The sequence below is a fragment of the Labrus mixtus genome, chromosome 6 (assembly GCF_963584025.1).
Source record: "Labrus mixtus chromosome 6, fLabMix1.1, whole genome shotgun sequence".
Taxonomy (NCBI): domain Eukaryota; kingdom Metazoa; phylum Chordata; class Actinopteri; order Labriformes; family Labridae; genus Labrus; species Labrus mixtus.
The window spans coordinates 12,332,581-12,349,933 of NC_083617.1; the positions used below are offsets into that span (position 1 = coordinate 12,332,581).

General features: G+C 40.5%; 3 protein-coding genes across 3 annotated transcripts; 1 reads left to right on the plus strand and 2 right to left on the minus strand.

Moving 5' to 3' along the window:
- Positions 1 to 763: 763 nt before the first annotated feature.
- Positions 764 to 3,533, minus strand: LOC132976036 (uncharacterized). Its single transcript, XM_061040980.1, has 4 exons — positions 2,572 to 3,533; positions 2,288 to 2,418; positions 2,016 to 2,187; positions 764 to 1,559 (listed from the first exon to the last, which is right to left on the minus strand). Exons 1-4 carry the CDS (start codon positions 2,640 to 2,642, stop codon positions 1,097 to 1,099), a joined length of 837 nt encoding a protein of 278 aa, XP_060896963.1. The 5' UTR covers positions 2,643 to 3,533; the 3' UTR covers positions 764 to 1,096.
- Positions 3,534 to 7,488: 3,955 nt separating this feature from the next.
- On the plus strand, positions 7,489 to 10,749 carry si:ch211-248a14.8 (uncharacterized). Its single transcript, XM_061040032.1, has 3 exons — positions 7,489 to 7,901; positions 9,137 to 9,437; positions 9,518 to 10,749. The coding sequence occupies exons 1-3, from the start codon at positions 7,680 to 7,682 to the stop codon at positions 9,934 to 9,936; spliced, it is 942 nt and encodes a 313-aa protein (XP_060896015.1). The 5' UTR covers positions 7,489 to 7,679; the 3' UTR covers positions 9,937 to 10,749.
- A 96-nt stretch (positions 10,750 to 10,845) lies between these two features.
- Positions 10,846 to 17,071, minus strand: ecd (ecdysoneless homolog (Drosophila)). The gene is made up of 14 exons (XM_061040031.1): positions 16,914 to 17,071; positions 16,528 to 16,755; positions 16,316 to 16,433; positions 16,117 to 16,204; positions 15,016 to 15,194; positions 14,431 to 14,623; positions 14,070 to 14,198; positions 13,771 to 13,896; positions 13,577 to 13,662; positions 13,366 to 13,469; positions 12,627 to 12,894; positions 12,302 to 12,369; positions 11,991 to 12,205; positions 10,846 to 11,880 (listed from the first exon to the last, which is right to left on the minus strand). Exons 2-14 carry the CDS (start codon positions 16,730 to 16,732, stop codon positions 11,644 to 11,646), a joined length of 2,016 nt encoding a protein of 671 aa, XP_060896014.1. The 5' UTR covers positions 16,733 to 16,755; positions 16,914 to 17,071; the 3' UTR covers positions 10,846 to 11,643.
- Positions 17,072 to 17,353: the final 282 nt, after the last annotated feature.

Here is a 17,353-nt window from a genome sequence, read left to right on the forward strand (position 1 = left end):
AGTGTAATTTCTTCCCTTTTTCACCTGCAGACTCCTCTTCGTATTTCTGCCACATTCCAGAAAATTCCTCCCTCCCACCAAAAAAAAAAAACTGTGACTGGAGGGAGGGAATTCCTCCTGTGTGCTTCTGAGTTCAGCTGGGTGGAGCTAGGCCTAAGTATTTTTGAGTGTGTGTGTGAAAGAGAAACAGTTAACAGTTCACTGTAATATAGTAGCTGCCAGGCACAACAAATGTAAAGTAGAATAATCCCAATTGGCAGGCCCTATATGTAAATACTCCAGTACACACTGTATGTCTGTGAAAAACTAAATTGTAAGCCTCCATTTAGTTTCAGCAATTCTTAACTGCTGAACATATGGCATGACTCAGCATATGAATATATAACCTTGTTGAATAAAATTAATGAAAACAGGAACCGTTTAATGTGAAATGTAATACCGATACATACATTGATTTATGTATAATGTTCTCTAGAATATCATCAAAGAAATCAATGATTATAAAATATTTATATTGTTTTTATAGGCATAGAGTAAGAAATACTTTTCATGTCAAACTTTTGTGGGAAATCTAATCTTTGAGTGTTTAAAAAAAAAAAATCAAACTGTACAGTCTTAGTTTACTTTACACATTTGTAACTGTAAAAACGATATTTTTCATTTTCTCTCACTGTGAACCGCAGGAAAATTGAAGTCATCATCGTCGGATTTCATCCAATGAGGTGAGTCTGCGCCCGAACAGCAGCTCCTCGTAGGTCAGCAGCTGTTGCGGGAAGTTAATGTTGGGTGCTGTGCATGCCCTCCTCTCCTTCAACCAGCGCAGGGCATGAAGCAATGACCAGCGTCGATGCTCCATGAGGAAGGCAAGTGTTAATGCTGAGCTGCGACTCCTGCCCATACTGCAGTGGACCAAAACACGACCTGCAGGCTCAGCCCTAAGCGCTTTGTTTATGAAGCTGGACGCAAGTGGCAGTGCCTTCACCAGGTCCTGCTGTGCATCATCGCTCAGACGCAGCCTCAGGTAGCTTAAAATGTTGGGCTGTTTGCAGTTGCATTGACCACATGAGTTATTTGTAGATTCTTGACGATGCGGTAGTCAGAGGCCTGGGAGGCAGATCCCTGGTAGAGGGATCTCTGAGGGGTAGATGGTTAGAGTGTGGCGCTCAGGTTCAAGCAGGACCATATGGGGTGTGCAGAGGAATGGGTAGAGGGTATAGAAGGCAGAAAATCCCCCCAGCAGTATGACAGGGTCCATTCCTAAACCACTGAGCTGGAAGAAACAGCGCTGAAGGTCTGGGTTGGCATTCATACTGCCAACTAAAATAAAGAAAAGACAGAAAAACTCTATATAATGAGACACACTGATAGATTGATAGAAAGCTAAGACGCTGATGCTTAGCAGTTTGAACGTGGATTGCCGACCTGGGCTGCATCCTTCCTCTGCGTACAGCAGTATTATAGAGTACTTATGCAACTCTACACAGCTAATTAGACAGCCCAACTCAGGGTGGATCACCGTCACAGCAGCCCTTGCTGTTACCATGTGGCTGTCCTTGTACCTAACACACAGATTGAATAATAAAATGCACACACACATATATACACACGTGCTCATTGATGTGTTCTTGGTTGTTTTAACATAGGTAGTAATCCATAGTATGATCAACTGGTTTTTGTTTTTTTAATCTTTTCATTTGTTGACTACAAAGAAGATCACAAGCCAATCCTTTCAAATGGTCAAATGTCCCAAAAACTGACTCTACATAAAAACACGTATTATGAAACATGTAAGCATGTAATATGAAATGTAATACAACATTGTGCAGACTCATGCTAGTCATTATATCTTTGTGATGCTTTTAAACGATGAGATATGTAAAACTAGTCACTTCTAAGGCCAGATTGTGCTATTGATGGGTTATATTTCAATGTGTTGCCTCAATTTGTCAAATATTCAATATCGTATTTAGACTCTATTTGACCTGGCGTATAAAGAGCACCATGGGGTAACCCACCTTTCTGGGCTGCAACAGTCCAGGATAAGCATATAGTAGGGATCATATTGGGCAGGTTGACCATCCTCTGCATTCAGCAGGTTGTACACTTGCAGTGGGGTGATGTATCCTCGCTCTATGCAGGCTGACTCTGGAAGAGAAGGTATCAGCTGCAACTCCTCTTTCTCGCATGCTGCTCGTAGATGGAAGAAATACAAAGAGTGCAGTAAGTTTGTAGTTGTGTTTACAATGACTCAGTAAGCCAGAAAGTGTAGTAAAAATACACCCTTTACCTTTGTTCTGAATCAGTTTGATGGAAGAATGGTCACTGTTAGTTCTATTGAGCTCTTTGTCACAGACGCTGCTCACTGTTTGGGATGTGATGACAGGTTCTCTTGAGGCCGCTCTACAGCTGTTATTCACTCTGGCATGAACACAGTGACACAAACACAGAGGATTGCAATGTCAAGACAGAGATGCAGCAACATTATAGGAAACTTAACTCAATACAAATGAATAACCCCCAATGCATTGTTTTTGCCTTTTACAAGTAAAGAAAAGTAGAAGAACTCAAAACCTGGACAGAACTACGCCCATCTCATTTAAGTAATTGTGCAGATGCATCTGCTGTTCCCACCAGTCCTTCATTCAAAGAAAATGCTTCACAGAGAAGAGACCATGTTGAAATCTTTGAAAAATATTTTCCCAAAACAGCCAAAAAGGAAAAAAAAACATTGAAAAAAAACCCTCAAAGCAGTACTTGTTTGCGAAGCTGCGATTCTGACTCAAACCCTGCTTCACCCTGCCCTTAATTTAGCTGGTGGTCTTGGAAACAGAGTAACAGTTAAGTGCTCTAGAGGGCCACATGGTAGCTGGCTCTGACAGGTGACGAAGGAGAAACCTGGGTAGGAGTCCCACTTCAACCAATTTAACTCCCAATTGCATTGTAAATTGACATTTTGTTGGGATAAGGCTTCAAGTAAAAACTTTCCATACAATATAGGTAGTATTTAGACAGAAGACACTTGAGGAGAATACCATTTTCCTCACAACACAACCCTGGTGATGTTCTGTGCCTCTCTTGCTGCTCAAGAAATTGTCCTCCCATCCACAAGTGTTGAAACTTGTCACTGCCTATTAATAGAACTGGCTTACCTCTTTTGGTATCTAGGTTTCTTTAGTCCAAACGGTTGGCTGTCATATGTGTATGATCATCTTGTTTCAGTCCAACTTTAACTTTGTTAAAGTCAAAGTAGCTCCTCCAGTGCATTATATTGCTTGTTGGGCATATTTTTTCTGTAAGCATAGTGCACCACTACTTGGGTGGAACAAGATTTTGTGCTGTAACAGTGTGAAATGGCGTGCAACAGGTTTTGAGGAACATTTTTTCTCTTTTGGTTGATGATATACCGGTAAATGTTAATACCCAACCCACAGCAGCATACAGTATTATACATAGACCTCTGCCAAAATATTAAAAACCCAGTCTGCATGCTTAAAACAACATACACGATACGCCATATGGTGTACCACCATTTCTGTTAAAATAAACATTTTCTCTGGGCTGGATGTGCCTCTGTTATTGTCTATCCTCCATGACAAGGATTACAGGGTGGGAGGAATAGGTCTGAAGGTTCAGGGGCAAGTGGCCTGGGAGCTTGTCAACCAAGCAGCCTTGGGTATGTGCAGAAGAAAAGTAGGAGACCTTTGGCTGATTCCCCAAACAAGCAGTTTAGGAGAGTAACCAGGAGAATGTCTGGATAGAGACCTCTCAGGATGACCTCGAGGCTTGCTACATTCTCAGGACTGCTCTGGAGGCCAGTAATATTTAGAATACAGGAAGAAGAGACCAGTGCAGGATCCCCCCTGGAGATGGGCCACAAAGGAAGATCTTCTCTGGTGGGCTGCTAGGAATGAGGATTTCCTCTGGAGGATTTATGGCTACTGAGAAACCCCTCTGAGGACCAGCTAAAAGGTAGGAAACCTCCTCTTGAGGTTGGCTTCATAGGTTGGCACAAAGAAGCAGATGCCTTCTGTCAAAGGTGTGAAAACTCAGAATGGTGACCTTGCAACGGATGATTACTGATGCCATAGGTCAATGAGGGGTTAAGGAGCTAAGTAGAAGGCCGGCAACATGTGGGTTGAGCAAGAGGTTGGCACCAGGATTGCTGAGCAGTAGGCCCAAGGCGTGGTAACAGCAGCAGATGCCATCTGGAGGTCTGGCTGGGCATCCTCATCTGATGCTGGACTTAGCAGGCTCAGCCAACTGGGGGTCATAAAGTTCAGGAAGGGATGACCAAATTAGCTTTTTTTTGTGCAGCAGGCAACTGAGACTAACAATGGCATCTGTATCCATATTGTTCATTTAAGACATTTCTTCTATAGAAAAAAAAACATCTCAGGAAGGCTGAAAGAGTTCAGGGGAAAAATAGGCGAAGGGCGAGTCAGCGAAGGGCATGCAGGATCAAGACGAGAAGGTAGTGACTAGCTTGCTTAGGACATGGAAGGCTGCAGGCTCATTAAAAGAGGAGCCTAAATGAACCAAGTGCAGGCAGGTTGCCAGCATGTATGGTCTCAGGCTGGACAATAGCAGGCTGGCCACTGGAGGCTGAAGTGAAGGCCTTTCTGGCAGGCGTGAGGGATGGTTGCTGGCAGACTGTGTAGCCAGCTGGAGGCTTTGACAAAAAGTTGAAGAGGATGCTGAGTTAGGATTGGTTCAAACCAGAAAGCAGCCCAATGCACGCAAATACACCCAAAGGGGACAGTAAACCAAAGGTTCATAAGCACAAAGCACAGTTAAAAACAGGCTTTATTTCACCATGCAGGTAACATGTGTATCACAAACATTTGTGCACGGACTAGAAAAACAAGACGTGAAAAAAAACCCTGCAATATGATATAACAAATTGGCAAGTAACAAAGGAAGAAGACTGTCATAAATGGAGAGTGAGGAAACGAAATGTAGTAGAAATTGGGGAGGAAGTCTAGTTACTGTAAATGCATATAATCCAATAAGTATGTAACACACTTCAAACAAATTCAATTGCAGCTCAATTGGCTTTACAAGAAACCAACTCCTTGTATCAACTTGTGCAGCTGTCTTATTTGATTTTCTTCATACCATTTTTTCAATCACCTATGTGACTTTCTAAGAGAGTGTTTACAAGCATCAAACAGGTTATTACTGCCCCCTGTTGTCTTCCTGGGTAAGTTTATTCACTTACAACAGGTGAACACTTTCTGAAAGGTTGAAGAGGAATACAGTGCACACTCATAATTCACAGCCCATGTACACAATGATTCTCCATACCAGTGTACATATATTAGTGTACATAGGCTATATTACATATTAGTGTGTTGACATGCTTTGTGTGCACACATAATCATTTACCTTTCTCTGTATTGCAGGTTCACTGTGGCAGTTTAAATGAGCTGTGAAAGGAGCCTTCTTCTGATGCCTTAATATTGCTGTAGTATTCTGGACCAATCAGAGGCCTTCCCGCATAGCCCTCGTTCTTTTGTGAGAGACTCATAATAGGGACCTTCACCCTCTCGGTGTGAGGCTTCTGTTTACTTAAGCAGACCATCCCTGCAGACATGTGGATTGTGGACTCCATGATGCCTTCAGGGCTTACATGCAGCCATGGAGGCGGGGTTGGTAACATAAAGCTTGGGAGGAACTGTCAGGAATGTCACAAACAGGTGTCAAAGCTGGGACGAAACAGTTAAACTATTTAGTCCCACACAACAATAAAGATAAGTCTTAGAATGATTGGTAACATATAGCCCAGTAGGTCAAATTCCTCTTCCATGGCTGCTATCTCCCCCTATCCTCCATTATATATGTCATAAAATGTGTCAGCAAACAGATTTATTTTGGATACGACAGATGTCATTTGCACTTACAGACTAAACAACGGACATAGCCTACTCGATTGCTCCTTATAAATTATGGGACAACAGACCAGGAGCAAAGTCCACCTGTACGCAGCGAGGAAACGCATGAGGTGAGCGCCTGCAGTGGAGAGCAGCTCATTCAGTACAATGGCAGGGACGCGGTTATCAAGACAGTCACTACCGTCTTTATGAATATTATTATTACACTGAATACTATGTGTGAATAGAGCGTGGAGATATACTATGACTGTATGACGAATATCAAATGGTGAGTAGTCTGTCTCGCACTTTTTTTTCAAGGTATTGACTGGACGAATAGAAGTGAACGATATGAAAATGTGCAGGCTTTACTGTAGTTGACTTATTGACTTACCCTTTACGTGAACTGTTAGTCATTTAGGAATTTTCATATCGTTAGGCTAAGTGGTTTTACATGAATGTCCTTATAATATCCTACATTTACAGCCAATATGAACTATGTTCAGATTAGTGGAACTTCCAGCTTGCCAACGACAGACACAAAAAACAGCCTATTAAAACATGAAAGGTTTGAAATTACAACCTGAACCTGCAATCTATGACGTAATTCAATTGTTTTATAACGGTGTAGGCTACAACAACGAATAGAAAGGCTTTTTCATAAGGGGAAGTGCAAAAATATAATGGAATTTGTGTCCTGCCAAAGGTTACAAGTTGGCCTCTATTGACAATAAAGGACACACGATTGACATGGAAAGTTGTTGGGACAATATCAATATTAAAATGTGATATGACTAGTTTACTCATACTATTTAAATTAACACATTTTTAAAATATATAGTCTTTACTATTTCACTAGCTTGCATTCATTTGTGGCAGAATATTATCATTGCCACAGTTAACGTCCTTGGGTCTTTACAGAAAACAATCTTAGCTTGAGACCCTTTAACGTCCCCCACAGGATAGTCATACTTAAATATGAGGGAAAATAGTATATTTTGCTTAAAAATATTTGTAGTTTAAGTTATCTTTAAAATTCTCACAAACCCCACTCATAGTGCAAAACAGCATGTAGAGCCACACTATACCCATAATGACAGCATACCTTTTATTTGATGTCCGTAGTATTCATTCATTTTAAGCTCCTACATTATTCCCAAACTTCAAATCTTCAAGCACTGTACAGAAAAACAACAGAAACAAGACCCAGATGATAACCCAGAAAGAAAGTGTGGTGTAAACATACATTCTTGGATTCAATCAATGTATGTCATTGTTTGAGATATTACCCCATAAAAAGTAATCATCACATGATATTATTGCTAAGAGCTAAGGGATGGTAATCTATGTCATGCTTTGGAGAACATATTAATTGTAATTAATCTTCTAATTTATAATGTTATGCTATTTTTCCTCTTTACTTTAGACGACAGATCCTCCAGACTCCTGGCAGCAATATTTGCACAGAATGACAGCATGTCTTTTAAACAAAAGGTAAACCTGGTTTTCTTTTATAAATCATCATCTGTGTTATATTGTTGCACAGGACGGATGTTAAAAACTGTTTTTAAATATCTGAAGTTAATTTGCATGTAGCCTACAGCGTGGTGTCAGATATTACAGTAGGTATTTGAATGTGTCCTTCCTGAGAGCTTGTCTGTCAGCTAAACAAATTAACCCACATCACTTTACGAGCTTTATGAAAATGAAGTTTAGAAAATAAGTCAGTTAAGTTTCTGATCGATTTTTTATTCACAAAAATCCATGTGACAGTTGCACATCATAAATGTCATTTTTATTGCATGACTCATGTTTTCTCTGGTGTGCAGTTCAGGGAGGTGGAATAAGGGATGGTGCGACTCAGCAACAAAAAGTCTGTCATCTTATCATGCACTGAAGCCGCTGGTCCCCGCCCTCTGCCTGGTGGTCGTGGTGATATATGGCCTGGCTGACAAACTAGCAAATTTTGTTGCCAGCATCTTCTTCCCTCAGTATCACTACCCGTATGCAGTGGCTCTCTGCTTTGTACAGGTTGGTTCCTCTGATGGCTGGCTTTGTATTTTCCTGTGGATGATTCACACTCAGCTGAATTATTAATTTAAAGCTGGAGATGCTTTATGAATCCGTGTCTTTTATCAATTCTGGAAAAAGAGTACACATACAGTAATGGTGGCTCACCTGCTGTTAAGGTTCACACAAAGTACTGTGTTTTCTCTGACAGCGTGTGTTTACTTAAGCTGCAAATTTACATGTTCATTGATGTTATCTCAGCAAACATTACACTATGACAACAACGTTGATATCAATTTTGAATTATTAAAAACTGACATATTGTATTCACATTATGAAAAAAATGACATTTTTGTTAATCATTGCTGCAGTTAAGTCCATACAACTGTAGCTTTGTCAGTGTTTGCTAACAGTGTGTTGTCCTTGCACACAGAAGGGGGCTCAGTTTTTTTTTTTTTATGTGATGTTTAAATGATTAACAGAAGGACCGACATGTAAGTGTAGATCCATCCAAACTCCCTAATGTCTGATCTCTGTGAATGACATCGTGGGAATTAACTGCTTGACCCTAAGTGTGAAAATGTATCGCTGGCATATTGCAAATGACATAATAAATATAGGATTTATACTTTATAGTTTTTAAATTGCACTGTGGTGAACAAATCATCAAGGGTTTTTTACTCTACACATGCTCACAATGATTGATAAGAAACAGGAAGGGGGCTGTAGAGCGTGTTTGACATCAGTATTAACTCTTTCAGAGTGGAGGTTCAGTGTGACACATGTTGTACGATTGGAGTTGTAGGATGAGTGTTCTAAAACATGTCTGCACTTCCTGGATTTTTTCCTCCATTTGTATATTTGTGTTGTAAGAAGAAAATTACTTTATTCTTAGCATATATGCCTGAAGATTCATAAGGCAGTCATGTTGCATTTATTATTAAAAAAAACTGATAAATTTTCACCTAGCAGAAAATAAAGTTCAAGGACATTGATTAGCTTGCTTGATTTGCTTGTATCTAAAAGTATTCTACCTGGTATCTGATGTCCTTGCACATTAGGGGGATTTATTACAGCTGGTGAAAGTCGTTTTGTGTTCTTTGATTTTTAAAGGGCTTTTCACCTCAGCAAGTAGATGAGTAAAGCAACAGGTTTGGTATAAAATACAGCAAGTGTCATGCAAGTTGGGATTTTGTTCACGTTTTAGATGTTATAAAGCTGTCCTTTTTTAAATTTATTTTTTTAATCTTTTCCAGGTTCTGGTCTCTCTCTTATTCTTAAACCTCCTCCACATCGTGGGTCTGGTCCCTCTGAAGTCTTACTCCAGGTCCCTGGGTGAGAGGGTTTTGGTTCCCTCCATCTGTAGCAGCGTTCATGCCGTGCTGGTTACATGGGCTAAAACCAGCAGCCCGTATGCCGGCCTCTTCCCCGTCACTTTGCCTCTGCTGCCTGTTGTAACTGTGGGCTTAAGTTTCTGCCTGAAGCTGGCCCCTCCTCCACCTCTCCACTCCTCTGTTCTGAGTTCCCTCCTGTGTGCGACGTCCTTTGTGATCACAGGTGAAAAAAAGAGGTGAAATTGATGGTTCTTCTTCTCAGAACAAAAACCTAATTAACCCTGTTGTTTTTTTTCTCTGCAGCCTCCCAGGGTGTAGCAGCTGTTACGCCTCTGGAGTACATGTTTGCACCTCTGGCTTTACTCCTTCACAGTGTGTCTCTCACATGGCTGGCTAAAGTGTCCGAAACTGAGCGACGCCTCCCTCCTGATGTCCAAGCCTCCATTTTTGACATTTATTACACCCAACTGGTGAACCAGTGCTGGCTACTGGGCCTCCTGTGGGTGCTGCATCCTGACAATCCCTGGCACGTGTTGAGTAGAAGCAGCTGGCACAGTTTGCTCTTCCATGGATACCTGCTCGCTATTCTCCTGCTGGGGATGGCGCTGAACTTCCTCGTTGGTGTATCGGCTATGTGTGTCTCACCACTCGCTGCTGCACTGCTACACTCAGCGAGGCAGATGGTGCAGCCGTACCTGAATCTTTTGTACTTTCACTCTTAAGGGCTGTGAAAAAATATTGACTCCTTTGTTCTGTTTCCACACCATGCATTAGTTTAATTTATTTAATTCTGTTGGAAACAAAGACATGAACTGTGCTACTGAGGCTCTTTATCTCATATAATCTTGTCATCAGAGATTAAACGTATAGTGTCAGCAGTAGTCTAAATTATATGCAGTATTTTTAACCATAAAAACATATGGCTAATGTATAACAAGGTAACGATTTACACTAAGCTCCAAATGCCGGCCAGTTGTTATGTTTTAAATTTCATTTTGTTATACATGTATTTTTTATTATGAAACTAGTATTCCACGAAAGGCCATCCTGCACAGAGTCCTTTTACTTTTGATACATGGAGTGTATTTGGATGCTATTAATGTACTATTACTGTTATTACAAGATTTTATATGCTCGACTCTTCCTTGTAAAAGAGGTCAAAAGAGTACTTTAACACTGTGATAATTATACTTAAAAAGGTAACTTAAAGATCAGAGTGATTCTAACACTGGTGACAAGGGATTTTTTGATCATGCTGTAAACAACAGTCCACTTTACTTAACAGGGTAAAAACATGTTCAAGCTCAGATGGTTGACTGAGTGAATTTTTAACCAGGGGTTGTTTTGCTTTTTTCCAAAGTTGCCCATGAATGACTCTGACTGCTAAAGTGAGTCAGATGAGAAGGGATCACAACATAAAGGAGATTAACAGTGCTGATAGACTTTCTTAAGTTAAGTGAGAATCTCTAATCCATATTGTTTTATTATCGCTCTAAATGTATGTCCACGTATTTGATTAAAAATAAAGGTCACCATTTGACTTCTTTACATGCTCAAACAAATATTGTTAAAAATATGTCAAATTACCTAAAAATGATGAAATATAGTATGCATTTCATAAACTACAAATACACTGAATGAAGACTTTATTCCAAAAATATTTATTCTTTTTCAAACAACTGAATCGAGTTGCAGTCAACTATACACAAAACAGTCTGCATTAAAACTCCCGACATTACCGGCTGTTGAGTCTAGCACTGTGATTTCTTCAAACATGGAAACTAATGACGTGTTGTGTTATGTACTTCTGCAGCATGGCCCTGATTAAACCGGCCTTAAAAGCTTAAAAGTTGTTCCACAAAGTTATTCTAGATGTTCATAGACTAAATTTGCAGTATTAAGGCAGATGAAAACACGTACATCAATCATCAGTATTCACACTTGAACCTGGGGATACATGTCTTCTTTTTAACACTGCTATCAAAGTGAAGGTTAAGTTGTGTAAAACATTAATTGATGCGTGTCTGTTATGTGTTCCAAAATAGTCGGGGAAAATCCTGTAAATAATTGTAGTTTTTTATTTTGGTGTGTTAATTGTATTTGTTTTTAATAATGTTTTAAGTTTGTCTTGTGTTATCTCTCCCTTGAACTTTTTTGTATTTGTATATTATACATAAACTACAAACACAACAGGTTTGAATATATCTGTTAAAAAAAGGATACTAATATTTATGATGTTTTCCTCATTCCTAAGAAAATACAGATCTACAGTGCAGATGACAATTTTTGTTAAGAAAAACAGAATGCACACAAAACCATGTTTTGTTCTGAATAAAAGCTCTACAGGACATGTGAAACACCCATGAGTGCTTAATCAGCAGTAATTCTGAAACCACTGCATTATTAATGATGAGTCTACCTCCTGTCCTTTAGGAGGGGTCTGAGTTTGGTGGTAGATGTAGTCCAAGACTCTGCAGCAGGTTAGAAGCTGGCCCAGCCAGTCCGGCCTGGCAGCTGAGAGACTCCAGCAGGTTTGTCACCAGATTGAGATCGACATCAAGAGGCTGGATCTCCTCGTCTGTGTCTTCGATCCCGTCTTGTGTTGGCAAATTGTCTTTTGCTGAGGGATGTGGGGATCCGTTTTCAAAGCCTGCCTTGCTGTAATTCTGCAGAAAAAAATTTAGACAGGTTAAAAGTCTTTAAAAAAATGTATATACAGTAATATCTTAAGGCTGGGGCTGAAGCAGGGGGAGGCCACATGCAAAAGAGTTTTTACCGTCACGTTGAAGCTTTGTCCTATATTTGTGCCCATCAGCTCCTGGTCCATTTGATCCATGTAACTCCTGAGACCATCCAGAGTTTCTGTCCCGTTCGTCTCTGCATGACCAGATAAACCCTCTTCTTTTTCTTCTTCCTCCTCCTCCTCCTCTTCCTCATCATCATCTTCATCATCTAGATCATCTGAATCGAGCTCTTCTTCTTCTTTGCTTCCTGTAAAAGTATAAGAGAAAAAAACAGATTCAGTATACAGAGGAAGAGTTGGTAACTTCATTTTCATGTTCCACATCTTTCACACCAGCTACATACCTAGAAGATTGTCTAGCGCACTGGCCATGGAGTCAGGGTCAAAACTAAAAGGCTGAGTTGAACTGCTCCTAAAATACACAGAAAACAGTAGGAAAGATGAGTTTTGCATCCAATTGAACCTTTAAATCCTATTTTCTTACCTTGATAAGATTTAATGTACTCAAACATATGTGTGGCTGTGTTTTTCTGTTAATTTCTTGCTACCATCACCCCAAAAAATACACAGGAACTCAAATCCTTATTTATGGGCCAAATAAGAGCCTTTTGTTAAAATCTTAAATACATACAGGAAAAATTAAGAAATCATTCTGATGATGAGTCTCACCAGGGCAGTTCAGCTCCCTCGTGCGATGACATTGCGTTGAGGAACTTCTTCATCCCCTGACTGACTGCTACCAGGCTGTAACCTGCCTCCTCCTCGTCCTCTTCCTCCCTGCTGTCCTCTGTCTCCTTCCTCCTCTCCTCTCCCGCCCCGATATGCTGCCTTTGTTTGGTGGAGCTGGACTTTTGGCTGCCAACACTGGCCCGCCCCCCACTCCTCTCCTGCAACATGCGCTCCAAGTCCTGTGCTGTGATATCCATCCAGCTATCACCTGGAGGCGGACAAAAAAGACAAACTAATTATGGTGAATGGTGGAAAGAGAGGACAGGTATAGAATGTAGGATGCAAAGGGACAGACAGGGAAAGAAACTGGCAGCAAGAGGAAAATCCCAGGAGGCAGAAACAAAGATAAACAATTTTGACTTTCTTGCAAGGTCATAAAAGCCTCTCAGTATAATAAGTAAAATTATTCAAACTTAAATTACCATCATCATTTTAGACAAACCATGGACACCACTTTTTAAATGTCAAACCTCCTCTACGCAAAGAAAATATTAACAATGTACATCCCTGGTAAAGTTTGGAGCAGCAATAGTTTCTTAAGTTTTGTTTTTACACATTTTGATACTTTACATTAGACCCAAATGCAACTGAAACAAATTCAGGGTTACAACATCTGCACTAAAACCTACCATTGCTCTTCAAGTTTGCAAATTCTGAAAGTCAAAAGATGTTCACTCACTGTCCTCCAGGGGGAGCTGTGACTCTTGTTTCCTCAGCTCCTCCAAGTTGAATGGAGTGCAGCTGTGCAGCAGCTGGAGAACCTCCTCTCCTGGGGATGACGCACTGAGACGGCGTATACAATATACATTAGGCACAGTCAAGCGGGTGCGCTTGAATTTCAAAGGCAGATAAATACATAATGATAGCACAGATGCATGCACAGCACTCACCTTGATTTGGAGGCGACGCTCTGTTTGAAGAAGTTTTCTGCAGATTTTGTTAGTTCTCTATAACTGGCCGAACCCTCCAGTTCTCCCTGCATTTGAAGATAAGAAGACTTGCTTTAGGTCCGAACTAATATTGCTGCTTTGGTAAGTTGCACCCTTTTTCTAGTCCTCAACATTTTAAAAAAAGTGGGACTAACCCGGAAGTAGCCGTTCTTTTTCAGACTGTTTATGAAGCTTTTCCACTGAGGGTTACAACTGACAGGGGCATCAGGCTCTGAAGATGGCAGTCTGCACTTTGAGCACAGGATCTCAAATCCATGGGCCTGAGGGCAGGACACACACACACACACACACACACACAAACAGACACAGACTTTAATCGAAGTACAACACTAAAGATCCCTCATTAAAGGTCACCATCGACCTTAAAATGCTAAACAAAAGCATGATAATCAGAGATGGATAGAATTAAGAGTACACACAGATGATGGCCTACCAGTTTCATGCCGAGCTCATGGGCTTTGTACTGCGGATGAGAGCGAGGAGGAAGGGTGAAGCCGCTTCTCCGGTCTGGCGTGAACTGTTGCTGCTGCAGCTGAGCGTACAGGCAGCGTGTGAATGTCACCTGGAAAATATAGAAAAGATAGATAAACATTTGCATGAAAAAATGACATTAAGGCTTTAACTTACTAACGAAAACAAAACAAAAAAAAGAAGAAAAAAAAAACAGTGATCACAGTTATGTGCATGAAAAAAGTGAATATAAGAGCCATGATTTCAAATGAAATATATCTATTATAAAAAATAAAAAGGTCAATATACTGCTGCTGCTATTATGAATTGTGATGTGTGTTTACCGAGGTTAAGACTCGTGTATCAGGTGGAAAGGCCTTGAAGCTTCGACACGCCTGCAGGTCGACCGGATCCCGCAGGTAAAATGCTGAAACTGCAGGGGCAACCAGGTCCGGTCGCTGTGCTAGAACTGTTGCAACCCCTGCAGGTATGAAGCAGTGAGCACGATGGAGGGAGGCTTGAATCTTTTCTGGGTACCTTAGGTGATAGAAAAGAATAATACATTAAAATGTGGATTTATATACGTAGTATATGTTTCAAGCATGCAGAAAGTCTCGGTATATATTTAAACAAAATGTATGCAAGTACACGTTTCCCCCTTCCAAGTTTGTAGTGGAGATAATATACAAAACTGAAACTGAATCTGAAAACTTCAGGATCTCATATTTAGCTTTTTTTCCTCTCTAGCATATAACTCTCATCAGAATGTAGAGTCTGTAAATGTAGCTTATAGTATTTTCATTATTCTCTTCAATGACAACATACACTGATGGTCAAAGTAGTTTTTGTGAAATGTAACTCTACGTGCATATACTGCACAACATCTTTACATTCAAATAGATTCTTAGACCCTGCTGAAAGCTCCTCACCCTTCTAGTCGCTTCCTCAGGGCTGAACAAATTTTGGGGTTTGCTCGGCAGGCCTCCGGGTGGTTGGAGAGCAGCGCCAGAGCTTGTGCCACACTTGGTACCACATCTTTTGAAGCCCCCACTGGACAGGATTTGGAGGGACAGGGCAGAATATGTAGCTCTCCCCTATAGAGGAAGACCTGAAGAAAAAAAAAAAGAAACGAATGAGTGAAGCAATGAAGACAATAGAGACTGTAAATACAGACAATGTCAAGAAGATTAAAAATATTTATTGGAAAATGGCAATGCCAGTAGGTTTTCATGTTTTTCCGACACCCTGACTTGTGATAACTCTGCACCAGTAGAGCATGAACATGAAAGCAACAATATGTATGTTTTCCACCTTACATAAGAAAGTTTTAAAGTTGATCTCATTCACAATCACAACAACTTTGAACATGGACAATAGCGTCTCCTCCATGTCCACAGATCAGCCCTGTGACGTACTCATAGCACTATGTAAGTTTGGACAGCGGGCTGCGGCTCTCTCGCGAGAGGTTTGTACAGTTTTATGGCACAAGCCAGTTAGCACGTCTCTGTGCTGCTTGACACAATGGCTGAGGAGATGTCAGAGGACAGTGACGGATGGAGCTAAAAAAAAAAAAAAGAGAAAGTGAGAGAGAGTAACTGGGAAAAGAAGTCGGGTGGACTGTGAGGGAGAGGCATAATAGTAGTGTGTGTTTTACCACAGTGCAGTTACACCCGGGACCTTCGGTTTGATGCCAAAGTGCACCAAACCAAATTCCTACATAATGTTGCTTTAACTATCAGAGACAAAGAATGAAGCCATAAAACAGGAGATCATAACAGAGCAGAATCAGCTCGCTGTATTTAGTGTCAAGGGTTTGGGATATTTTGAGGTTAAGAAGTCAACCAGGGTAATTTGATAATATACTCCAATCTTAATTGACATGTAAACATTGGTAGATTTACTTTGTCATTGTCGTTGCAATTTGATAGCTGATTCATTTGAACTGTCATTATGTCAGCAGCAAATTAAGTAGCAATGGGAATTTAAAGGGCTAAACCAACCACATCTGCAATCCCATCTTGTTAACTCACCCTGTTTTCACTGGTATCGGGATTCAGCCACTTGGGAAGATAATCTGCTGCTTCAATCAGAAGAAACTCCCCATCATTGTCCTCAATGCTTCACACACAAACATCAAGTAGAAGTCAGAAACAGATGAAAACAACAAACAACTCATTCACATGTTGGTAATATAATACTTTCCCCTCTTAATCTATATTTAGGATTCACCTGGCTGCAAGATCTGGAAAGGCCTCTGTGATTTGCTGCAGCAGGTAAACAATGAACCACTCGTCCTCCACATTGTCTGCAAACTGAGTACTACCTCCAATGTGAGCAGGGACATCTCCTGTGAATATAGAAGATCACATGTGTGTTTTGAGTACATAAAAAAACTGTACAAACGTTTATAGTTCATCACTAGGATGTTGACATCAATATACCTTTCTCAGGAAAATACTTGAGGTTGAAAGGATGGTGATGCCAGATGTATTGTATCAAGAGGGGCGCAACCTTTGCCAAAATCTCTTCCACGAAATGTGTGAGATGCTCCTCGATCTGCTGTGAAGTTAAACCAGCTGACTTGATCAAGAAGAGTTTGTACTGAACCATGTCCTCCTGAACCACTCTCCTCTGAAGGACGTCCATTGTAGCACTTATTGAACTAAGATCTGAAAATAGACACAGGCTAAAAGTGATACATCAAACATTGATATGAAAACGAGCTAGAAAGTAGGAGGGAACTGGAAGCATGACTTCAAAGTTCAATTGAACATTTAACAGCTAGAAATATACGATTAATACAATTAAAAGTGTCAGACAAACTCACCTTGTCTTTATTTAATCAGAACACGTTGTTCAAGTGAAGTCCAAATAGGAGCCTAGATATTATAAGAAAATACCTCAATCACTTGTCCAAACGTTGCTCTCTCGCCATCTGCCACTGTTTAGGTCCTACTGTAAATTCCTCTCGACCATGCACATCGTGCAGCGTAGAACAGTTCCTATATTTGTTATCGAGCAACATTCTCTGCTTAAAAAAATAAATAAATAAAAACACAATAATTCACCAAAATTTCACATCTCAAATGAAGCTTTTAACTAACAACAAATAAAGAAGAGGCGAATAATTATTAACTAAAAAAAAAAAAGCATCCTGGCATCATGCAACTAACGTCACGCGGACATAGTTCTGGAACGCAATCCCGTTGTGGCAATGGCTGCTGGGACTTGTAGTAGCTGAACCAATTCTGTCACTGCTACTTTCCG

What these genes read in the sequence shown, in the direction of transcription:
- LOC132976036 (XM_061040980.1), bottom strand. Translation starts at nt 2,642, where the DNA reads ATGAAGGACTGGTGGGAACAGCAGATGCATCTGCACAATTACTTAAAT. An exon ending in ATGGGCGTAGTTCTGTCCAG is followed by an intron (nt 2,419 to 2,571) that starts GTTTTGAGTTCT and finishes TGTTCATGCCAG; the next exon opens with AGTGAATAACAGCTGTAGAG. An exon ending in GACTGTTGCAGCCCAGAAAG is followed by an intron (nt 1,560 to 2,015) that starts GTGGGTTACCCC and finishes TCTGTGTGTTAG; the next exon opens with GTACAAGGACAGCCACATGG.
- si:ch211-248a14.8 (XM_061040032.1), top strand. Translation starts at nt 7,680, where the DNA reads ATGTTTTCTCTGGTGTGCAGTTCAGGGAGGTGGAATAAGGGATGGTGC. An exon ending in TGGCTCTCTGCTTTGTACAG is followed by an intron (nt 7,902 to 9,136) that starts GTTGGTTCCTCT and finishes AATCTTTTCCAG; the next exon opens with GTTCTGGTCTCTCTCTTATT. An exon ending in GACGTCCTTTGTGATCACAG is followed by an intron (nt 9,438 to 9,517) that starts GTGAAAAAAAGA and finishes TTTTCTCTGCAG; the next exon opens with CCTCCCAGGGTGTAGCAGCT.
- ecd (XM_061040031.1), bottom strand. Translation starts at nt 16,732, where the DNA reads ATGGACGTCCTTCAGAGGAGAGTGGTTCAGGAGGACATGGTTCAGTAC. An exon ending in CTGAGGAAGCGACTAGAAGG is followed by an intron (nt 14,624 to 15,015) that starts GTGAGGAGCTTT and finishes CTATCACCTAAG; the next exon opens with GTACCCAGAAAAGATTCAAG. An exon ending in ACAGCTCCCCCTGGAGGACA is followed by an intron (nt 12,895 to 13,365) that starts GTGAGTGAACAT and finishes GTCCGCCTCCAG; the next exon opens with GTGATAGCTGGATGGATATC.